General features: G+C 47.6%; 1 protein-coding gene across 1 annotated transcript in view; it reads left to right on the top strand.

Moving 5' to 3' along the window:
* NUP133 (nucleoporin 133) overlaps positions 1-19,248 on the top strand; it is a 1,584,091-nt gene that overhangs the window by 1,493,413 nt on the left and 71,430 nt on the right. The window contains exon 24 of the mRNA XM_085611954.1: positions 10,054-10,118. Coding sequence (XP_085468080.1) covers positions 10,054-10,118 — 65 coding nt within the window. The remainder of the gene's footprint in view (positions 1-10,053; positions 10,119-19,248) is intronic.

The raw sequence follows: 19,248 nt of genomic DNA, 5'->3' as shown, positions 1-19,248 counted from the left end.
CCAAGGAGTGGCTTCCCTGTGCAAACAGGCACCATCAAGAGACTACCCTTTGCTTTGCTGAAGTTCTACGAGGGACCGACTGCAGAGCCCGACCAGAGCCTTGACTTCCAGACTTCTCCGACCCTGATCCACATCCACAGCCGAGCTGAGATCCGTGGAGGCGACGAGAGACGTGGGACCGGCTACCTGGGAAAAGTGGCGAGTATCTTCCAGCGCAGCTTCTGAGGCACCCTCGAAGTTGTGCACCGGGGATTGAGAAGCCCCAACCCCAAGCACCATCTGCACCGAAGATCAGCCCCCCACACTCCACGAGTCCTGCGTGGGGCCCTTCTGCATTTTCCTGCTTGCCGCGTTTGTCCGGTTGCTTGCCCGTTGGCTAGCGGCCTCTGTGACGACACACCTTGAAATCTTCACTGCTGGTTTGGCTCCTTCAGACTGGCTCCCGCTTCTTTGCAAAAGAGAAGCACCCCAGACCTTCCTGGTCTGCACCAGAAGCAAGTCCTCCGTTCTTCGTGGGTTCCGCTTGCCAAAGCTTGGTGAGTCCTAGTTCGACTTCGACGCCGCCAACAGCAAGAGCCTTCGTGGGACAGCTCGCCTCCTGGTCCTGGTCGTCCTCGACGTCTCCTGGTACCCGTGGCTGCAGCGACAAGCTTCACCCTTCACCTGCAATCTTCACGACATCGCCTGGTTCCTTCCTGGTTCCACGTGGTCACTTGCTAGTGACCTTGACTCTGTCCCTTCTGCTTGCAGGTATCCTCTCTTCTTGATCCCAGCCTTGGGATCCACCGGACACTCTTCACTGACTGCCTGTCAGCAACTTTCTTTCAGGCATCCATAGAAGTCCACGACGAAACCCGATGCAAGTTCACACCTATGCACCCGCAGCCCGTGGGCTAGGTAACTTGGGTACTTCGGTGCTCACAAGGGTAGTGACTATCCTAGGGTCTAGTTTCCGAGTCTCGACTCTCTAGCTGCTTCAGAAGTGTCCTTAAACTGTTAATTTCTAACTGCTAGTAATTCTATCGACTTTTACGCGTGAGTGTTTCCACTCTGCACCTGAATCCCGTGGGCCTCCCACTTCCTAACTGTTGCTAGTGTTGTGTAGCCCCAGCGATTCCCTAGGCCTAGGCCTATCCTATTTCCTTGACAGTGGTCCTTATACCACTTCTTTAGTATATGGTTTGCGTGGCCCCTAGGGCCTAACTGTGTTACTTACCTGTGTGACTTAATGTATGCATAAATAAGACTGTGTTGTACTTACCTCTAATCTCATAAAGAGTGCTGAGGGTTTGACTAGAATAAATACACTTTATTTTATATATATATCTCTTGTGGTTTTCCCTTCATTTGGTATTCAAGGGATTATATATGGTATCACAGCTGGCTTCACATGCCATTCAGAGTTTAGCCTAAGACTGCTCTTGTCCATGCTACCACTAGGATAGCTGGTCTATAAGGTTGACTTTACAACCAATCACCATAAGGGTTGTTTGGACTGATATAAGGTGTACACTAGAACTAGTGACATCAAACATCAGGCCAACTTCTCACAGTGTGCTACCAAAAATGTTGATCTACTTTCTGCACCTTTGCCTGAGGTTTTATTTGTTCTCTTGGTAGCCTGACCAGGCTTTGCTTTTGGCACAGTTAAAGGCTATCTTTTAGTCAAACTGGCACTTTTGTAGTAGTTGGATCAGCCCTCCCTGTTTAAGTCACATTTTGGGACTTGTTTCCTAAAAAGACTACAATATACGTTCCCCTCCAAAACCCTTCATCATGCCTCAATGGGTCTGAAACCTAGTCTTGACCTTCTTGATGTGCTGGCCCTTCGAGCCCGTGCACAATTGCCCACTATGCCTTCAGACCATGAAACTACTTTTCTAGTGACCATTACATAGGCTGGAGAGTTAGCAAACTGCAGGTCCTCTCTGTGCACCCTCCTTATATGACTTGTTTGCCACACAAACTGGTTCTAAGAACACGTGACACTTTCCTACTAAATGCGATTACACCTTGTCATGTAGGCTAGATCATCAATCACACTGCAGACCTTCTTTGCTCCACCTCACCCTTCCAAACAGGAGAGACTCAAAGAAAGTGTTATCGTTCTACATCGATTGTGCCAAAGAGTTCCAGGTGGATGTTCACTCTTCATTGGGTTTATTGGGACAAAGAAAGGAAAGGCTGTGCAGAAATGAACCATCTCAAGATGGGTTGTGATCTGGATTAAAACCTGCTACTTACTGGACAAGAAGCAACCCCCCCTAAGGGATTGCATGCGCGTGCCAGCAGAGCCAAGACTGACCACTGCCTTAGATCATGGAATACCTGTCCTACATATTTGTCAGGCTGCGACGTGTGAGTCTTTGCACATCTTGACCAAGAAATACTGCCAGGATAGTTAAATCTGTTGTGACTGGCACTTTGTCAGTTCGGTCCTATAGGGCTTCTTGGTCTAAATCTGTCTGCGGACTCTCCTCCAGGGAGGTATTGCTTTGGTATATATTCTAACATAAGGAATCTACAGCTAGAAATCCCGATCAGATGGGCAAGTTATTTACCTTTGGTAATGATTTTTGTGGTAGAGATTCTATGTAGCTGTAGATTCCTTACTGATACACGCATCCCCTCGTTATGCGAATTGATTCCTCTGCATAGGGTGGCACTTGTAGGTCCTTAGTGTCTACACATTGGCCCACCAGCATTCTGTCATGGCTCTGCGCATCTGACGCCGAAATGTTGCAAAAATTAACTGAAGTCAGTGCGTTGGGGTGATGCCTATATAGGCACTGCGTACTTCACTTCTGATGTAAGCGGATCCAGTCTGACGCCTGGGGAAATATTCAAAGGTAAGGAATCTGTGGCTAGATTGAGTCTCTACCATATAAAGTGTTGCCGAAAGTAATTAACTTTGCTCTTTAAGTCTAGAACAGACACTCATTCGGAGAGAGATCTCCTCAGCTTTCCTTGGTAGCTTTGTTCGAGCTGTGTATAGCAAGCATATTCAGTGAAGACCACAGACTCTGTGAGCTGGCCTTATCTGCATCTTTCTGATGGATACTTCTAACTGCAGATTCCTCACCCTGTATTTACCCCAAGGCGCCAAACTGGATCCGAAGATTTTTCTCAGCATTTCCCTTGCGAGTCCATTTCCACAATGTGCAGTATTATTTATTGCTAATTTAAAATCTCTCACCATATTAGAGATACATGCTTGAATTACATTGCTTCATGTAACTCACCTTGAGTCCTTGATAAACATTTCCAGCTGTGCAGAGCTCCTGCGTTCTGCTTTGCCGTGTTAGAATCCAACCAGTAATGCAGTGGCTGGTGTATTCTGCAGCAGTCCGGCATTCCGCTACCACTGGGTGTGGTGGTGGATGCTGGGAGCACATGACTGTATGCGCCTTCAGACTGGCTCCAGACTCCGGCAAATCCTCTCAATGCCAGGTCTCTGGACCCGTGCTTCAGGCCACCACTCTGAATTAGCATTATCTGGCCTGTAAAATCTTCCTCCTGTCATGGGTTGCCAAGACTGATGTTGGGCCACATTAGCTTCGTAGCAGGCCCAAAATGCAGCACGGAGCACAAATGAAGCAACATTTTCACTGGTAAAGGGACGGAGGTCAAGAATCCAGCAGCCTTCTTTGTAGGTGGTGAAACTACACCACCTTTATGATGGTCTTATTTACATTTTTTACAGTTTGGCTTCATTTTGTTCTCCACCAGACCCTCACTATTCTGCTTTTGTATGTGAATCATGCTTACCTGCACCAATGGATGCTTGGAAACCTGCACTACTGATGCATCAAATAATTTACTTAATATATGACACTATATTAAATTTGCAGAATATCATCTATGGCTTGAAGAGCATGTCTGTTACTGCCCCAATGTCTTCCTTTAACAAGGCTCACCCTTACTCACTTCAATGGCTATCTCTTCCTACAAAGAGTCTTACCATAAAGCATCTTTCATCTCCCTAATGATAAAAAAGGAAGGCACAAGCACACATACATACACATGCACACACTCACACACACTCACACTCATATTCCACCCATCATCTCTTCCATACTCTTTGAAGGCACCCACTCTCTGTATAAATACACACATCTGGAATCTCAAATTGACAGTCCTCACAGAGAAAGCTGCAGCACCTCTTCTCTTTCCTTTCCCGACATCACCAGACATAGAACTCACAGACTGAAACCTAGCTTGATATGCACTAATGAAATGATCTACATCTGCTCCCAAAAATCCAGCACATCCATATGACATACAAAGGTTCCATCATAAATTGTAAGCCAGCAATCTAAAACTCTGCAGCTATTTCTCCCTTAATTATGGACAACATCTTGACTTCCTTCCACACACAGAAACACGGTTCACATCCTTTTCCATCTCTCTTTGTTCTCCTCCTGATGCTTAATAGCAACATGCTTCACCTAGACAGAATTGAAAGAGCTGGTGGCGGAGTAGCCAATATTTGCAATGAATCCTCATCTTGCACACTACCAGATACTACTTCCTCCAAGACATTCTAATCACTGACTGCCAGCACTGCTATTTTCACATCTTTTACAGATAGACCAAATACCATCTGTCAAGCACTCCGTAACACTAAGCTGTTTCTTGAAGAACTTGTAGATCAGCTTCTTTCTTTGTGTTAAGGACTGAGTTCTCAGAAATGTTTAGCTTCCAATGGAAGAAACAAACAAACAACCTACACCAATGAACTCATGTTGTTGCTCTACGAAAAGGATGTAACCCAGCACTGCAAATTTCCAACCCGTACCAATGGTGCCTCCCTTGATTAGGGATCTTGAAACCTGCCTGCACTATTTTGCATAATCCGATCCGTGTTGACTTTTTCGGGCCTTGCCCTTTTTTTTTTTTTTGATAATCTAGAAACAGCCATGTATAGCTAAGATATACATGAGAATGTGCTAAACAGGATCTGAGACATTGCAGTCATTGATCATAACAACCTGGACTCCTCTGTCCACTTTTACTCTCTATAGACCTTATCTTGTTGACATAACTGAGCTAATCATTTGTATTTGTCATATAATATCCAGTATACTTAATGACCTTGCTTTGGCTAAAAGCAGTACAAAAATCCCAAACTGCCTGCATGTGGTTTCAACAAGAAAATGAATAATCAGAGAATGATTGTGTGTGTGGACAAGAGAAGATGGGAGATGACTCCCATGGTTTTCCAAACTCACATCCCTACAAAAGAAAAAAGAAACTTTAAGAAAACTCTCCTTTTAGTCTAAATCCTCATTTTTCAGCTACAAACTTAAAATGACATAAACAGAGCCAGAAAAACGTTTTTAAAACTATTAATGATTGTGTATCACCCCATGACTGATGGGCAGAGTGAACTCTTAAAAAAAATAAAAATTACAAAACAGGTCAGTATGGAACGGAATCATTCTGAGCCGGTCTCGAGAAAGTGCAACCACCTCTTGCCATGCCTCATAGTTGCATACAGAGAGATCCCACTAAAAGGAGGAACATTTCACCTCTTTGAACGCCTTATTTGCATCCTGTATTAGGCACCTGACTTTTGTCGGCGATGCCAGGGGATTCGGGGGGTGGGGGGGGTCGAGTACTGTATCCCATACCCATGACATAGTGAAGTATGTCCTGGGCCTGTGAAAACTATTGGCCCAGCTAATGAGAAAATATAAGGACAACCTTCAAGAAGGCAATGAGTGGATGCATTGGAATGACCAGAAAGCTATGCTGGCCGACTGTCAGGAGGGTCAGGGAGTGAGTCCAAAAGCAGATTTGCCCTTTTTCTCTGAAGGGCAAATGGTGTGGCTCCCTATACAGTGGTGCAGAAGAAGCCTGATGTCAACTATGTGATTGACACAGGTGCCAAATAGGAGCCCAGTGAATTTCTTAAACTGTACCTCTGCAGGAAGTATATGGAGGCAATACTTGCAGTACGTGAGAAAGTCAAGAAGTGAACTAGATCCTTCCTGAGTAAATGCAAGGAGATTAAGAGGAAGGCTTAGTAGATGGAGTTAAGATTGCCTCTGACTCTACACCTGTGGAGAAAGCTGAGTGTAAAGAACTGCTGGGCCTTTGTGCCCACCTGTTGTCCCTCACCAATGGTTGATGCCAGTCGGTGGGGATGGTGTAGACAAAGGGGTAGCGTGCCTAACGTGTGCAAGATTTGGGCCAGAATGCATCAAAAGTGAGGTTACTTGATTCTTGAGGTAGGTGTAATTTAGCACCATCACAGTCAATGAGCCAGTGTGGTGTTATTGTTACCCAAGGATAGGGTTGGCAAACCTGCTCTTCTGTATGGATTGCCAAAGCCTCATCAGTTACAATGACAGTTGGCTCATCCCATAGTGTGAGCTCAAAATCTGGTGGAGAGATTGGGTGCAACGATGTTCATGAGCACACTTGATCTGAAGAGTGGCTAATGGCAGATTGCGAAAGAGTTGTCAGTTTTAGACAAATTACATTGCTTTGTTCAACAGTCCCAGGTGGACTACCTGTCTCACCTTTCGCATGAGTTAGTGAAGGTGCAGCCGGCCAACTTGACCATCAAAGCAACTACGCACTAGATGGATCAGTCTTCTGAAGACTACCTCAGGGATAGGTTTGAACGTTCCTAGTGTACACAAAGAGTAAGATTTCTAGGGCCTCACTGGTTACTACCAAAATTTACTGGCCATCTATGGGACCATGGTTGTCCGTTTGACAGTTCTGACCCCAAAAAAACAGCCAACAAAAATCTAGGCTGAAAATGTCACAAGGCTCATGATGCTTGAAGGCTGCTTTTGAGTTCTCTTGATTATCGTCAGTCTTTCATTGTCCAGATAGATTCTCCTGAAAAGAGAAGTTGAGGTGGATCTTCCCTGGCTCTCCGAGAAAGGGAGGCAACATCAGATGGCCTTTATCAGCCGCAAACTAATCCACACAGAGAAGAACTGGTCACCCATTGGAAACAATGTTTTGCCATTGTGCTGCTCCTTTAAAGATTTAGGCCTTGTTTGGGGTGACATGTTATGTTATGTTATGAGATGTATTTGTTGAACGCACTTGTCACCCCTGAGGGTATTGAAGCGCTTGAGCAGGTGTGTAGGTCGAGCTAGAGTAAATGTGGGTCATCCAAAGGAGATACGCTGGGTTTGGTGAGGAAGAGGATGTCTGAGGCAAGTGTTTTGACGAGGTCCCAGATCTCAGTGGCGTGTTTACAGAGTGAGCGTGTGTTGAGGAGCATGCAAGCGAGGTGGGGCCTTAAGGTGCCAGCACCAGATCTGAAAGGGCCTAGGCTGGTCGGATGTCCTGTCCCAGGTAAGTGAGGGGGTGGGAGCTGGGCCTAGGCACCTGCTCAATAGGGTCGCACAGCGGTCGCCATTAAGTAGGTCCTAGAGTGGGAGTGCAGGGGTGAGGTGGGCGGTCCTGGGGAAGGGCGGGAAGAAGATGCAAGAAGCTGCAGATGACACTGGAGAGCAGGTAAGGTGGGCAGGAGGGAGGAAAAGCACAGGACGGGGGATGGAAGGGCCTGGGGGCAAGGGGGAGGAGGAGAGACAAAATTGGTAAAAAAGAGTCGAAAAGAAGCAAAGCAAAGGCGGGAGTACAAAGAAAAAGGAAAGTGGCTAAAAGAATGTGAAGTCAAGTGTGAGGTTTGAGTTAGCAAAAGAGCGAAAAGCCGAGAGTCCAAAAAAAAGCACAGAAAGACCATAAGAAAATCAGAGGGCACAGAAAGAGCCCAAAAGGAGCACAGAAAGACAGTGAAAGTAGTCCAAGATGGCACAGAGCACAAGAGAGCACAGCGAGCAATGAGTGAGAAAGAGGAGTCAAGAAAACAGAGTGTGAACGGGAGGGCTGAGGGCCCAAGAGGCAAGAGAGCGGAGGGAAGGTGAGAGGAGCAGCAGGAGTGAGACAGGGCCTCGAGTCACTAAGGTCAGATCGGAAAAATCCTAGACTGGTTGGAGGACCAGTACCAGGTAAGAGAGGGGGGAGTTGGGCCTAGGCTTGCCCTCAAATGGCTAATGGGAATGAAGAGTGATAACCCTAAGTTGCTCCGGTGGTCTGTTTCCTTTGAGAAGCTGCACTTCACTGTGGAACTTTAGGCAATATTACAGCATGGAAATGCAGAAGGTCTTTCTGGTCAATTTACCAAGCAGTTGAATAAGCTTCTCCAGCTGAGGCGTACGTCTCAGGCAGTCTAATCTAGAATGGGCATCTGCATTGTCCTGAGGATGATGGTAAGATTTGTCCCTTTGTCGTTTGCCTGCAGGGCACCTGCTAAAACGTCCTTGTCTGTCTCCCTTGCCCCCCACGTGATTTGGCGTTCTGTCTGAGCTTGAATATACTTCTTTACCAAAACCAGCTTCCTGCCGCATATGAACCTTGCATGCACAAATAATGCGCAGTGGAATACATCCATTGAGTACATTTGAGGGGCCATTTCCAAACAGTGTGCAGGAGCTGATTGGTCAATGCAATATAGTTGAGAACAGCCTCCAAACCAGGAGTGGAGTCTGATTGCTATCCTCCAGCCATCTATCGACCGAGCCTGGGTTAAGGTTCCTTCAAGGACAGCTGTTGGAACTACCTGGTGAAAAGAGTGCTCTGCCTTCTACGAGAAAGAATTTCTGGACAGCACGCTCCAGAGGAAAGCCTATCTGAAATTAGTTTGAGCCAAGCTGCCTAACAACCCCTGGGAAGCTTTGCAGGAGAGAAAGCTTGAACTCCCATCTCCACTGCCTGATGCGTGTTGAAGTATCGTCTTGTACAGAGTCTTGGGGTTAAACCTTTTTGTCTCACTCCATTAGTTGCCTTCACTAGACCTGGAGGATCACCTCTGTTTTGTCTACAGTCTTAGAGACTGTCAAAGAGGTAATTATCCGAGACTTCGCTGATCTCTGAAGCACAAACAATTTTCTGATCTGTTGTGTGGTTTTGTTGATATCAGCAGTTGAAAACCTGACTCATGTTTTCTCTATCCTCATGTCCCTGATCCCGAGGACACGTTCCAAAACCCACTCTGGCAAGGCAAAAAAAAAAACACCAGCGATCAGCGGCTTCAAATATACTGCACCCCTAAGTAAATGTTACTGACCCCTGATGCTTCAAACTCCCACCTGTGAATTCCTTCTGCAAAGATACTGTACCTTTTAGTGCAGCCACCTGAAAATAGGAGTACTCTTGTGTATGGGCACTGGGACCACCTTCAGTACTCTAACACTGTGATCTCCCGTGAACCTCTGTGTCTCCGGTACTGGGACCTGTACGTTCCCCCCTTAGACCTTCTTTCTATGCCATGATCAGTGATTCTCCTTCAAGGTGGACTTGATTGACTCCTCTCCAAACATTTAAGGAGTATGACAACCTTTGAAGCTGTCTGCAGTCCCACTGATACAGCCCCATTTGAACTAACCACACTAGATTTTATGGATACTGCTGCATCTGAAGAGAGCTGACATGCATATGCATTTGTTTTTGGGGGGTCTTCGGATCTGAGTGTAGGTTTGCAAATCTAATATTTACAAGCAACACTGAAAAAGCATTGTCACTGTCTTCTCTGTGAAAGAAGCATAGCGCCTACCCCATAGGTGTGATGAAGAAAATGTAAGCCAGGTGCTTGGCTAGGAAGCGTTTAGATGGTCCTTATTTGTTCGATCTCTTACACGAACACACACACCCCTCCTCTGTCTCTTTCTCTCCTAATATGTTGTTGGTATCAGGTAGAACAGCTGGACTGTCTTTCTACCCCCATTCTCCTGCTGTATTAAGGTTCCCACATTCCAACATCTTGCACTGGGATATGAGGTATGTTGCATGTTAAAAATGTTTGTGTCTTCAGGACGATACGTGTATGCACATGAAACTGTATTACATTTTAATGCAAATGATTACTACTGATTTACTTATTAAGAGGTTAAAGATGATAATATTGACTTACTCACATCTAAGCATATCTTTCATTCTGTTTGAGTTAGAATGCTATGGTGCTTACATTGCGTTTTCACCAAGATCTCATTTTAAGACATATCCAACAATGTTTTCCCCAATCAGGAGGAAGAAGAGGATGTTGATGCACTGAAACTTGAAATACTGAGCAAGGCCCTTCAACGTGACACGTACGTCCTAATTGCAGTCATTTAAGCTAGCCAGATCCCTATGTCCCTAAACTTTCGTTAATCTTTTTTCGGGGGGGCATCACAAAACATTTTATAATTTAACATGCCATTTTTAAACATAGAACTATTTTTAGATTGTGGATATTATTTTGTGAATTGGATAACTAATCTGGGACTAAATAGATTTGTGCATGTAAGAAATGAAGCCCTATATTCACTTACATCATCTGTGCTGGAAGGAATTCATGTTTGAATGTGATTACTTTACTTTTACTCTGCTAAGCAATTGGAACTCTCTGGTTCGCTTATTAATGTATAAACGTTCTTCCTTGTGGTCTCCAAGCCGTACTCCTCTAAGATTTAGAGACGGTCAGTAATCTACTTTTGTCTGGTCTATCATTATTTGGATTATATATATATATATATATATATATATATCTCGATACACTAATTCCAGTCAAAACAAATCCAGGCTGTCGCGGGCGGTCCGAGTAAAGACGCCAGAAGTCTTTATATTTTGTATACCAAAGTTCCTGTTATTCACAGGAACCACTCAGACACATTCACGTGCTGCAAAATTTCCATATTTAATGGCAAGTTTGAAACTACGCGTTTCGGCTTTACGCCTTGATCACGCTTAAAGAAGCTCATTGTCATCTTGATTATATTCACTGTTTTCAAAATAAACAAAGGACTATTTACAAAACCTGTGTATGTACACTACTGCCAACTGTGGCAGCCATTTTGTAATGTATGAGACTGAGTTCATATCTATACGTAGCCAAACTGATATGCTACAAATATGTACATAAAAGTTAATACATCAAGTTCATCCACATTAATGTAACTGAAAGCCGCAATCTACATATTGTTTAGCGGCAATTATAAACATCTTTGGTATCACATCATGCCCAATAATTGGGCCCCACCCCAAATAGCGAAGCTCCACACAAATAAGTACAAAGCATGTCAAATCAAGCCCTAGTGGGCTACAGAGTTAAATGCAACAAATATATCAACCATTGCTGCCAACTTCTTAACCCAAGTTGGTTTAAGGTGTACATCAGCTCTTAGAGCCAATCGTCTCAGTCTGTCAGTTATTAATCGGATTTACATATGGCCACACAGAATTTTCAAATAGTAGACAGATGAAGTGCCACCACCTAAAATATAAAAGGTTAAAATTATTGAAAGCATCTGCTGCTCTGTCTGAATCAATATATCATTATTTGTCATGTAGAGGGGTTGCCAGCTCTTCACTTGAGTTTAGACCATTTGGTACTAGACTCTCCAAATCTATAATATATCTGGACTCTAGTTTTCTAAGAGACAATTCTCTATTGCCCCCTCTCATTCCCAAATTTATTGAATCCATAACAACCATACGAACTAGAGTCTCATCCTGAAAGCGTTTGGCACAAAAATGGCGGGCTACTGGATAATTGTTTGTTATTATTTCTTATAGCCCGAATGTGCTCCAAAACTCTCTTCTTGGCCTGATGTTTGGTACTTCCCACATACCATTTGTTACAGGGACAAATCAATACATAGATACAATATGTCGTATTGCATGTCAAGATTTTTCTAATTTGAAATTCTCTTTTTGAATTCGGTAGTACCAGTCTATCACAATCAAAACTTCCTTTACAGGCCTTACAATTCCTACAACATTTGAAGCCAGGTTTATCTTTAGGACTTGCCTGCTCCCCATCTGTCACATGATTGTGACTTAGCTCATCTTTAAGTGAGCGACTTTTCCTAAATGTTATTTGTGGGTTACTGCCAAAATTTCTCTTTAGATGTTCATCTGTTAGCAACACATGTCAATGTTTGTTAAAAATTCTACGAACTTCGTTCGCCTGTCCTGAAAATGTGGTGATGAATTTTATACCATCATTACCCTCTTCTTTTCTTCTGGGATGTAACAGTTCATTCCTAGTTACTCCTTCAACTCTTGCTTTAGCCTCTACAATAGTTTTATCACTATATCCACGTTCCTTGAATAGTTTGCACATAGTCGCCTCCTCATTTTTATAGGCACTAATTGTGCTACAATTTCTTTTCGCACGCAATAGTTCTCCATAGGGGATACTGTATACAAGATTCCGTGGATGTGCACTGCTTGCACTAAGAATACTATTGCCAGCAGTTTCCTTTTGAAACAATCTAGTTTCCAATATATTTCCTTTCACTTCTAAAAGTACATCTAGAAATTCCATGGTACTTTTACTGATATGTTCTGTAAAGGTTAAGTTGCACTCATTCACATTCAGTTTATCAATAAAACCTTTTGCTGAACTCTCATCCCCACTTCAAATGAAAAAAATATTGTCAATGTAACGCAGCCACATGGTCACATTGCTCACAAATTCAGTCATATGTGAGACCACCTGCTCCTCCCACCAGCCCATGAATAAGTTCGCATAACTGGGGGCGAAGCAGGTGCCCATCGCAGTACCCTGCGACTGCCTATAGATTTTATCATTTAAGATAAAAAAATTGTTGACTAAACAAAATTGAATCATGTCAACAATCATCCGTGAGTGGTACAGTAATGAGATAGATCATGTCTTGAGGAAGTTTTGAATAGCTTGTAATCCCAACTCATGCTGGATACACGTATAGCGGCTACTCACATCAAGAGTTACTAAAGTGAAGCTTTCTTCCCAATGGATCCCATCAATTATTGTGAGAAAGTGTGTAGTATCTCTAAGATAAGAAGGAAGGGCTACCACATAAGATGTAAGGTAATGATCGATAAATCTGGAAATATTTTCTAACAGCCAATTGAAGAGACTATTGGTCTCCCTGGGGGGTCATACACATTTTTATGGAATTTCGGAAGTAAATAGAGGATGGGAATTCTTGGGTGGGCACAATGCAGATAATTATATTCCTCCCACTCCAATAGTCCCTTTTCCCTCCATTCTACCAGTAATTCTCTGTAAGTCGTATTTGATTTTAATATATCTGCCATGCTAGATTTACAATAGCAATCACCATCACTCAATTGTCTGATCCCTTCCGCTAGATATTTGTGTTTGTCCTGGACCACTACATTTCCCCCTTTATCCGATTGGAGGATTACAATACTGCTATCCGCTTTCAAATTTTCCATAGCCATAATCTGTTCCATAGTCAGGTTTTTTCTATTGCAAGGGTTTTTTTTATATTTTTGTGAGAAGTTGGCCTGGCATATGCTGGTCACTAGTTATAGTGTATATATAAGAAAAACTGTGAGTCAAAAGTAGTTTTGTGACCTTAACGCTACCACTCAGTGAATACTGATATAAATCTAACTGCTGTCAAAAGTGTCCAAAGTGTCCCAATGGGTATGTGTATGCATGAGAAAAAGATTCCCATCACCCACGACAAGTGGCTCGCTTCATCATTTGGGAACCTGGGAACTTCACCAGAGAACCATCCTCTACCAGATGAACTTAGATACTGGTTCAATGTGTGTCCCAAATGTATCTGTCGGTATATTGTCTGAATCGAGGGAGACCACGGTAAAGATGATAAGGGGTGATGTATGCAGTGCACGTGATAAGGAAAGTGATGATTAAAATTGGTTACCAAGGCACAAATGTGTTTTTATTAGAGTGCTACCTTGATACCAAAATAAAATAAAACAGTGCTATGACAGTTTAAACAAATAGCTGTGTTGGAAACGACTGGTCGTGGGTGATGGGAATCTTTTTCTCATGCATACACATACCCATTGGGACACTTTTGACAGCAGTTAGATTTATATCAGTATTCACTGAGTGGTAGCGTTAAGGTCACAAAACTACTTTTGACTCACAGTTTTTCTTATATATACATGTTGAATTGGGGATTACAAACTGAGTCCTTAAACTATATCCCTTAGACCCCTACTCTTTTTTGAGATATTCTATTAGTGCACTAGTTATAGTGGCCACCTTGCACCAGTCCAATTCGACTCTTAAGGTGATAGGCTTAAAAGACAACCTTTAAAGAAAGCTATCCTAGTGGTAGCTGTGGAGAGCAGCCTTCAGGCTAAGTCTTGAAGGAGTGTTAAGCTTATTGTTTCACCATAGATAACCTCTTGAATGACCAAATGAAAGAGTAGTCCACACAGGTATATATATAAAATATATGTATTTATTTTAAACAGAATCCCACAAGTCTCTTTATGAGGCTAGAGGTAAAGTTACAATTCAAACAAGCATTTATAGATACAATAATCTGAAAGAAACACGTTAGTTAGATTCCTCACCTTAGAATATCCCCTGGCGTCAGGCTGGATCCGGAAAGATTTTTGTAGCAATACCCCTTGCGCGTCGCTAGGCGTCGTCTGCGGCTCCGCGTCCGTCGTCGGCGTCGTGCGCCGGAATGACGTCGTCGGAGTACTTAGACGCCGCCGTCGCGCGCTGACGTCAGTTCTTTTTTTTTCCGCACCAGTAAGCGCCGATCCGGGAAGAGCTTACCCCTCGTCACTTTTTGACTAACTTTTTGACCTCTTTTGGTTACTCGACTCGACATCTGGTGCCGGTAGGATGCCTGGATTCAAGCATTGTGACGCCTGTCACCGACTGATGTCAGTAACGGATCACCATCGCCGGTGCCTGTACTGCCTGGGGGCCGACCATGACGCGGAGTCATGCCCCGACTGTCAGGCCTTGACGTCGAAGACTAGGCGGGAGCGGTCCCGTAAGCTACTCGAGCTTCGACACTCTGCTCTGCGTCGCTCTCAGTCCCGGTCCAGGAGGAGGTCCAAGGATTGTTCGCGGAGCCGCAGCCATCGATATCGCTCGTCGGGATCTTCGGGTAAGTCCCGTGACTCCAAGCATTCTAAGAAGTCCAAGCGGTGTCCTCGCTCTTCGGACTCCCCTCGCAGGTCGCACGACCCGGCCGAGGGTCCAGGTGGTTCCACCCCCGCGGCTCCGTCGGAGCCGCAAGAGCTGCGCTCGTCCCCATACCCTCCGGTCCCTGGGACTAACGCGACTCCGGCGGAGGTCAGTGCCTTCCTCTCGGCCATGAGGAATCTGGCTCCGCCGTCGACGCCTGCTGGCTCGCCTTCGGGCCCCGCAGGGTTGACTGGGCGACCTCGCGCGCCGGCGGCTCCGGCCCCGGCCCCGACGCCGCAGGTCCCCGAGGGATCCAGGCCTAGATCTCTGCCGGCGCCGGTCGACCTCACGACGCCTCCTCCGCCGGCGCCGACACCGGTTCCGCCCCCGACGGCGTCCCTGCACGGCGTCGAGCCTCAGTTTAGCCCTATTCCGGACCCGGCGCCGGTAACGGCGCCGTCCGACGCCATTACCGGCGCCGATGGGTGACCGCTTCATCCACCGTCCGGCTCCGATCATTCCTCCTGTCTACCAGGAATCGGATGATGAGGGCGACTGGGAGGGGTCTCAGGACCCTGTGGCCGAACAGGCCCAATTGTCTCAGGACTGGGCAGAGGAATTGGGGGACGCCAGCGGTTTGGATACCTCTCCAGACGCTGGATTCGTCTCTCCTCCGACTGTGGCGTCAGAGGAAGGTGCAGCCTTTTCTGTGGTGCTGCGCAAGGCGGCCGAAGCCCTGGGGCTCGAGTTGCCTGCTGTGGCTGTGAGGACTAACGTCCTCACCGAGGTCCTTCAACCGACAGCAAGCTCCACTGAGCATCTGCTGCAGTTTAATGAGGCCCTCATTGGCGTTCTCCAGGGCACTTGGTCCAAGCCCTCCACAGTCCCTCCTGTGGACAGGAACGTTGCCCGGCGCCACCGCCCTGCTCCGGGCGACCCCACATTCCTCTCCCACCACCCAACCCCCAAGAGCCTGGTTATCCAGGCCTCAACCTCCCAATCCTCCTTCCCGTCCGCTCCTCCGGATAGGGAATCCAAGAGGTTGGAGCAGTTTGGCAAGAAACTGTTCTCGTCCCTGAGTTTGGGACTGCGGTCTTTAAATACTGCTTGCCTTTTGGACCGTTACTCCCACTCGCTGTCGGATGCGGTGGAGGACGTGCTGCCCTTGTGCCCGGAGGAGGCCCGGGAGCGACTCACCCAAGCACTTGCTAACGGGCGAGATGCACGCGGCACGCCATTAGATGTGGACTAGACACCACGGACTCGCTGGGTCGGGCAATTTCCACCACGGTGGCGATTCGGCGTCACGCCTGGCTGAGGTCCACGTCGTTTTCCCGTGATGTCCAAAGCTCCCTCATGGACATGCCCTTCGATGGCACTCGCCTTTTTGGCGAGAAGGCGGACAGTGCGCTGGCCCGGTTCAAGGAATCCCGGGCCACAGCCAAGTCCTTGGGTCTTTCGGCGCCGCGGCCGCAATCTTCCGCCTTTCGCCCCTTTCGTGGCCAAGGAAGGGGCGCCTCCTCACGTCCGCCCAGCCACCGGCCGCAGACCCAACCTGCACGCGGACGTGGTTTCCGCCGAGGCGGTTTCTGGAGGACAACGTACCGGTCAGTCCACATCCACCCCGGCAGCATCCACCTCAAAGCCTTTCCTAGTCCGAGCTTTCAGGCCCATTCAACGCCGGGGGGGGCAGAGTTCGCCATCACCTGCTCCACTGGCGCTCCATCACTTCGGACAGGTGGGTGCTGCAAATCATCCAAAGGGGCTACTCCCTCCCCTTCGAGACGACCCCTCCAGCCATGCCACCGCAGATCCACCGTACGTCGGGGGATCATTTGCATCTTCTCCGGGAGGAGGTTTCGGCCCTCTTGGCCAAAGAGGCCGTTGAGCGCGTTCCTGGTCCAGAAGTAGGTTGTGGTTGTTATTGCCACTACTTTCTGGTTCCCAAGAAGGGCAAAGGGGGCATACGCCCGATCTTGGATCTCAGAAGCGTGAACGCCTTCCTCCGGAAGGAACAGTTCAAGATGCTCACTTTGGCTCAGGTTCTTGCTGCCCTAGACCCTGGAGACTGGATGGTAGCGTTGGACTTGCAGGATGCTTATTTCCACATCCCCGTCCTGCCGGTCCACCGGCGTTACCTGCGGTTCACGGTGGGTCCGGAGCACTTTCAGTTCACCGTGCTCCCCTTCGGCCTCACCAGTGCCCCTTGAGTGTTCACGAAAGTGATGGCGGTGGTCGCAGCTCATCTGCGCAGATCAGGGGTCCCAGTCTTCCCCTATCTCGACGACTGGCTGTTGAAGGCGGGCTCGCAACAGCAAGTCGTCTCCCACCTCCAGAGTACGGCAGACCTCCTGCATTCGCTGGGGTTCTCCATCAATGTGCCGAAGTCGCACCTGAGTCCCTCCCAAAAGCTACTTTTCATAGGGGCGGTTCTCGATTCGGCGCAGTTCTGGGTCTATCCGCCGGAAAAGCGGGTCCTGGACATTCGAGCCCTGATTCCCATCTTCCGGCCTCTGTCCTGGATTTCGGTCAGGTTGGTGCTGCGGCTTCTGGGGCTGATGGCCTCCTGCATCCTGTTAGTACCTCACGCCAGATGGCGGATGCGGGCTCTGCAGTGGGACCTGAAGTTTCAGTGGGCCCAGCATCAGGCAACCTGTCCGACCACGTCTTGATCTCGGAGGGCACTGCGAAACAGCTGCAGTGGTGGCTCACGAATCGCGATTGGGTCAGCGGCAGATCCCTCTCCCTTCCCCAACCGGAGCACGTGGTAGTGACGGATGCGTCCCTCCTGGGATGGGGGGGCCATATGGGAGAGGCGGAGATCAGAGGACTCTGGTTTCCGGCGAAGACTCGGCTCCATATCAATCTTTTGGAGGTGAGGGCGATCCGACTTGCACTGTAACCCTTCCTTCCCTCTGTCCGGGGAAGTGTCGTGCAGGTGTTCACAGACAACACCGCCGCCATGTGGTATTGCAACAAACAGGGCAGGGTGGGATCGTGGACCCTTTGTCAGGAGGCCCTGCGCCTCTGGACATGGCTGGAACACCAGGGCATCACCCTGGTGGTTCAACATCTGGCGGGCTCTCGGAACGCCAGAGCGGACGAACTCAGCCGCCGGTGCATGATGGATCACGAATGGCGTCTGAACTCTGATGTGGCGCAAGGTCTCTTTCTGCAGTGGGGAGAGCCTTGGTTAGATCTATTTGCCACCGAAGAGAACGCGCAATGTCAGCAGTTCTGCGCATTGGAGTTTCCAAGGCGGCACTCGCTCGGAGACGCTTTTCGTCGCGAGTGGAGTTGCGGTCTGTTGTACGCCTTTCCGCCTTTACCACTTCTGCCCAGAGTGCTGAAGAAGATCAGGCGCGACTGGGCCCAAGTCATCTTGGTGGCCCCGGATTGGGCACGAAGGTACTGGTATCCCGAGCTACTCAGCATGTCCATCGATCCCCCGATACGACTGCCTCTTCAGGAGGATCTTCTGTCGCAGCAGCAGGGGACGGTCCTCCACTCGAACCTGTCCAGCCTCCACCTACATGTGTGGAGATTGAGCGGCGGCAGTTGATGCCATTTGACTTGCCTCCTGAAGTCTATGATGTCATTCTGGCAGCCAGGCGTCCCTCCACAAAGACGGTATACGCCTGCCGGTGGAACAAATTTGTGGCATGGTGCACAGCAAAGGCTGTGGATCCCCTTTCTGCCCCTCTTTCTGAGGTTCTCCTCTTTCTTCTTTCTTTGGCCCAGCAGGGCTCTGCTCTGGGCACCTTGAAAGGTTATCTTGCTGCTATCTCTGCCTTCCTTCGGCTTCCTGATCAGCCTTCTCTTTTCAAGTCCCCTGTTGTTTCACGCTTTCTCAAGGGCATTACTCATATGTACCCTCCTGTTCCTTTCGTAATGCCTCAGTGGGACTTGAACCTTGTTCTCACTTTTCTGATGTGCGCTCCCTTTGAGCCCCTTCATTACTGTCCCATCCGTCTTTTGACTTTGAAAACTGCTTTCTTGGTAGCAATCACCTCCGCTAGGCGGGTGGGTGAGCTCCAGGCTTTGTCATCCAAGCCTCCCTTCCTTTCAGTTCATCCGGACAAAGTTGTCCTCTGGACACGTCCTTCTTTCCTGCCTAAAGTCAATCAATCAATCAATCACGAAATTTGTATAGCGCGCTACTCACCCGGAGGGTCTCAAGGCGCTTGGGGGATGGGGGTCCGCTACTGCTCGAACAGCCAGGTCTTGAGTTGCTTCCTGAAGGAGGGGTGGTCCTGGGTCAGGCGGAGGTGGATGGGGAGGGAGTTCCAAGTCTTGGCCGCCAGGTAGGAGAACGATCT

This window comes from Triturus cristatus, chromosome 6, assembly GCF_964204655.1.
Source record: "Triturus cristatus chromosome 6, aTriCri1.1, whole genome shotgun sequence".
Lineage (NCBI taxonomy): Eukaryota > Metazoa > Chordata > Amphibia > Caudata > Salamandridae > Triturus > Triturus cristatus.
The sequence above is the reverse complement of the archived record's forward strand: the minus strand, read 5'-3'. Positions and strand labels throughout refer to the sequence as shown.